Source organism: Geosmithia morbida, assembly GCF_012550715.1.
Source record: "Geosmithia morbida isolate 1262 chromosome Unknown scaffold_2, whole genome shotgun sequence".
NCBI lineage: Eukaryota > Fungi > Ascomycota > Sordariomycetes > Hypocreales > Bionectriaceae > Geosmithia > Geosmithia morbida.
Genome location: NW_023336189.1, coordinates 1,256,712 through 1,262,158, shown reverse-complemented (window position 1 = coordinate 1,262,158; position 5,447 = coordinate 1,256,712). Strand labels below are relative to the sequence as shown.

The window sequence follows — 5,447 nt, the reverse complement described above, 5'->3', positions numbered from 1 at the left end:
AAAGGGAGGAGGAGGAGGAGGAGGAGGAGGAGGAGGAGGAGGAGGAGGAGGAGGAGAAATGGAGCTGTCAGTCCCAGCCTCGTAAAAGCTGAAGCCCACCCAAAGACGAGCAAGCCAATGCGCCGATTCGCACTCTCATACACAGCGCGTCCAAAACGGCCGACAACCCTGCTCTTCTCTTCCCAGCTTGGCCCCGAGACTGGGCTCCTCAATGTGAGATTTCCGGACCCGAAAGACAACCCAGACTGGTAATCTGAGCAAGATTGGAGCTGTCGATCGGTCGGTTCGCCATCCGGTGGATCACACCTCGGGAGGGACTCTTTATATGCACTCTTGCTCCCACGTTGCAAAAAAAAAAAAACCCGACCGCATGCATCTGGATCTGGCGGGAACAATGGGGATGGGCTGAAGTAAGACCCGATCAGGCAGATGAGCCTTGTTCACTTGGGATGGCCTCGGATGGGCGCGGTGTTGGTCCTGGCTATGCCTTGGTTGCTAGCAGATGGAGTAGATGTGTTGGGGTGCTTGTGCCAAGAGTCGTATTGTATCCGACGAGCACCTCCTCTCCCGTCACCCGGATAGTTCATCACCAGATGCCCAATTCCGGGAAACCTCGTACGAGATAATACTCGGTACTTGGCCGGCAAGGTTACCGAGCATCTACGGGGATCTCCGGCCTGACAGGTCCACCAGGTCCACCAGTTCCCACCAAAAGGTCAGTCACCTCTCTCCCCTTTCCTCGCCCAGTGGGAGCCTCCCGCTGTCCGGACATCCTCCGCTGTTGTTCTTGAGAGACCCGAACGGCAAGGTGATGCTTGTCGTTTCGGTGTTACCAGCTCCCGCCGTGTGTCGTGTTGCCACGCACGAGATGCGCAGATGCTCACGTCCCGTGCATCGTTGGACGGGGTACGGGGGAGAGTGCTGATGTGTATACATGGAGCTTGCCTCGTGTCGCGTGCGCAGAGCGAGCTGCAGAGTATCCGTCATCCATCGTCATCTTTGCTTCACTTTTCACGTCCCCCCGGGTTCCCCGCGGGGTGCCATCTTCTTTTTTTTTTTTTTTCCCCTGGTGTTGTGCTCTCTCTGTCTCTTTCCGTCGTGTCAGCTGCGCGACATGAATTGATCCTTTGGGATAAGGTCGAGCTGTCTGGGGGGGGGGGGGGGGGGAGAGCCATCCGACCCTGCTTCTGCGGGACGGCCTCTACGCGATCATCCTCAAATCTCCTCGTCGGGTTCTGGCCGCATGTTCCCCAGTCCAGATACCACCCATGCTGACCATGCAGATGACTGAAATTCTCCGGACCCCGATGTTGTCTGACGATAAACCCCCTCCTCCCTCCCCACCCCCCACTCTGTCGAAGTCGACCAAGGTATTATTCGGTGGACAGGGTGATTGTCGGGGTTGATCCCGTCTCTACCTCGTGGGCCTCCCCACAGGGGCTCCTTCCTGTCAGGGCACGCCATGTATGCTATTCTGAGCACCGCAATCATCGTGCCCTGCTATGCATCTATGCATGCCCTGCCTTCGTTCTGTCGCGTTGACGTTGTGACGGGGTCAAGACTGCTGTCATGTCCCCATCGGTGTATTGGGCTGTCGGAAAATGGACCTGGAATCTCCCAGATGATACAAGCCCCCCCCCCCCCCCTTGTCGGCATTGGACAGGCACCAGGGCTATTGCTCCACAGGCCAAGAATCCTTTGCCGTCGAGGTAGGTCTTCGAGGGCTACAGCCGACGGCAGGGCGCAAGACGAGGGCTTTTGAAACGGAAAGATCATGAAAGAGCTTGGCAGAGACTTCAGAGTGCTGGCTCCATCTTTACGGGAACTTGATCCCGACGTAGTGGCCGGCTGTCTCTGTCCCGCGGCGTCTCTGTCCCGCGGCGTGAGGCACCGGCAACAACTCGGCATTATTTTATATTTATATTTCTATTTATTTATATTTATGTTTATGTTTATGTTAACTCTACGTCGGTACTACGTCATGTCAGCATTGCAAAGTTCAACCGGTAGCTGCCTATGAGTACTGGTATATATTATCATTCCGTATTCGCTCACCGGAGTAATCCTTCCCCATCATCCCCTTCATCCTCTCGAACGAGGACGCAGACCGGTCAGGGAGATGAGATAATAATACCCATGACATGAAGAACGTAGTTCTCTCGTACAGTCCTCTACAGTTCATGTGGCACCGACGTGCATCTCGGTGCATCGCCGTGCATGGGCCGTGCATGGCCATACGCACAATAGTGGGGACGGGTAGTGAGGTTGTTGACGAACCACGAGCCTCGCCTTTTGTTAAGAGACCGAAACATGCATGGTCGTGGCCCCATGACTGTTTATTTTTTTATTTTTTATTTTTTCATTTTTTTTCCCCTTCTGCTTCTACCAACCTTGCTCTGGTAATCTTGTCTCTCTTCTCTCATCTCTCATCAGGTTGGGACGGGACAAGCAGTTCTCCGGGAAGTTACGGTGACCGCCTTGGCTGTGTTCGGTATCATCTGTGTCATCAAATCTCCCCTCTCTTCCATGGATCATGAGTCTTGGTGAACCCCGCCTCCCTGCCGATATCGCGATGTAGTTCCCTAGGTGGTCCCCTAGCTGATCTCTGTATCTCTGTACCTGCCAACTGCAGTCCCCCCCCCCCCCCTTTTAGCGGGCACTGTACCTACCGGCTTGCGGTTACATCGCCCCCGGCCCGGGCGACTAATAATTCCCCGCCGTCTACCCGCCTCTCCACCATCTTTTTCTCACCTCTTTCGATCACGCCTTAACGATTTTTTTTTTATTCTTTTTCCTTCTCTTTGTTTTCTGTCTCTTCCCTTCTTCCCTTTACTTTTTCTTCTACTATATATATATATATACACAATATATATATATATATATATATATATATATGTACTAGTGCAAATACTAGTGCAGAGAAGAAGAAAATATCATCTTCATTGTCATCTGTCTCCCATCATGACTACTACCAAGAATGCATCTGGTAGACCTAAACCTAAGCTGCCGGTTGAGCAGTTGGCCATCCTGGGTAAGAGAAAAAATCACCTACCATCCTCTCCATCTCTCTCCCTCCCTTCTTCGATGTCCCTTCCCTCATCACTCTCACGTCACAGCTTATCCCAAGTGGGATTCATCCCGCGTAGGACTGACTTGATCTCGTGTGTCTGTTGTCGTCATGACCATCTTCCCCTTCTCACCGGTTGTCTTGTCGTGCTACTCTTCTCTCTCTCTCTCTCTCTCTCTCTCTCTCTATCTCTCTCTCTCTCTCCTCTCTCTGTGTGTGTGTCATACCACCAGTGGCGACGCGTAATACCGTGAAGATTCTCTCCCTCTCTCATATCTTCACGGCTCATTACATCAAGTAGTAGCAAATATGCTCTGCCAGGTACCCTCTCTTGTTCTCGACAGACAGGAAGAAACACAACCACAACCCCCCCCCCCCCCCAAACATCGTTCGATCCATTGTGCTGACCAAGATCCGACTCCAGCCGCCGTCCGCTTCGCCGAGCCGGTGGCATACACCTCCGTCTTCCCCTACCTGCCGGAAATGATCCGAGACTTTGGCGTCGAGCAGAACGACATTGCCCGCTGGGCAGGCCTCACCTCGGCCGTCTTCTCCATGGCCCAGAGCATCACCGCCGTCCCCTGGGGCAGGGCCGCCGACCGCTACGGCAGGAAGCCTACCCTCATCCTCGGCATGGTAAGTACCATGATCTGCTTCGTCGCATGGGGCATGTCGACCAGTCTTCCCATGGCCATCACTGTTCGTGCCATCCAGGGAGGTGGTAACGGAAACGGTATGTACATTTCATCAGCATACACGGTGATGCGGAGAAGAAGAAGAGGAGGAGGAGGAGGTTTTCCACCTTTCCCCCGCTGACCTGATACAACAGTCGGCATCATCCGAACAATGGTGGCAGAGATGGTCCCTCAAAAGGAGCTGCAACCGCGCGCCTTCTCCATCATGCCCCTGGTCTGGTCCATCGGATCCGTCGTCGGCCCCAGCTTCGGCGGCTTCTTCGCCCAGCCGGCAAAGCAGTACCCCTCCCTCTTCGGCCACATGGCCTTCTTCAGGAGATTCCCCTACGCCCTGCCCAACCTGGTGGCCTGCATCTTCTTCGTCGTCTCCCTCGTCATCGCCGCCCTCTTCCTCCACGAGACCCTCGCGGCCAAGAAGGGCGAGCACGACTGGGGTCTGCTCGTCGGCAAGCGCCTCTCCCGCGCCTTCAGGCGTCGTCCCGCCGGTCCCGAGAATCGTCTCCGCAGATCCTTCGTCGACGGTGAGGCCACGGCTCCCCTTGTCCCCAGCAAGGCCGTAGTTTCCGGGAGCGGCAGCGGAAGTGGCAACCACAATGACAGCGGCGGCGGCGGCGGCGGCGGCGGCGGCGGCGGCGGCGGCATCGATGACAATGGCAAGAAACAGCACCGTCACGTCGTGAAACCCCCCAGTCTGAGAGACGTGCTCACCCGTCAGACCGTCATCAACCTCGCCTCCTACACCTTCCTCGCCTTCCACTCCGTCGCCTACGATCAGAACGTCACCGTCCTACTCAACCATCCCCGCGAGTCCAACGCGTTCGCCGGCTTCCGCTTCCCCTTCTACTTTAACGGCGGCTTCGGCCTCAAGTCGGGCGAGATCGGTACCATATTTACCCTTTACGGAATAGCCTGCGGTCTGATCCAATTCCTCGTCTACCCTCGGTTGGTATCTGCCTATGGAGTTCTTCACTGTTTTCGTATCTGCTGTATGTCTCTCTCTTCTTCTCTTTCTTTTTATTTTTCCTCCCCTTCCTCTCTCGCCCTTATTCCTCCGTTCCCATATGTCCATCTCTCTTCATCACATGATGATGAGAAGAAAAGGAAAAAGAAAAAGAAAAAGAAGAAAAAAGACCGCTGACAGGAAATCATAGCTCTAATCCTCCCAATCTCCTATTTCCTAACCCCTTACACGGCCCTCTTCGAAGACTCAACCACGCGCTTCGTCGCCCTCGCCATCGTCATGCTAGTCAAGGGCTTCGGCATCATCATCGCCTTCCCGTCCACCACCATCCTCCTGACCAACTCGTGCACGTCGGTCCGCGTCCTGGGCACGCTCAACGGCTTCGCCACGTCGCTGAGCGGTCTGGGACGCGCCTTCGGCCCCCTCCTCACCGGCATGGCCTTCACCTGGGGTGCCAACCACGGATACATCGTCGCTCCCTACGCCTTCCTGACCCTGATCGCCGCCCTGGGTGCCATCCCTGTCTTCATGATTATCGAGGGTGACGGGCTGGCCTCGGAGTCTTCTGATGAAGGGGAGGACGAGACGGAGTCTGACGATGAGTATGCTGTCATTGACGAGGCGGACGGGGATGAGTGCGAGCCTCTTTTATCGGGACCGACGACTTCTTATGCTGCTACGGCTACGGCTACGAGTAAGCGATGAATATGGGGAGTTGGGGGGG

General features: G+C 55.3%; 1 protein-coding gene across 1 annotated transcript; it reads left to right on the top strand.

Moving 5' to 3' along the window:
• Nucleotides 1–3,550: 3,550 nt before the first annotated feature.
• Nucleotides 3,551–5,428, top strand: GMORB2_4024 (Major Facilitator Superfamily; the record flags this gene model as incomplete). The annotated part of the gene is made up of 3 exons (XM_035466000.1): nt 3,551–3,800; nt 3,897–4,748; nt 4,914–5,428. The coding sequence occupies 3 exons, from the start codon at nt 3,551–3,553 to the stop codon at nt 5,426–5,428; spliced, it is 1,617 nt and encodes a 538-aa protein (XP_035323837.1).
• Nucleotides 5,429–5,447: the final 19 nt, after the last annotated feature.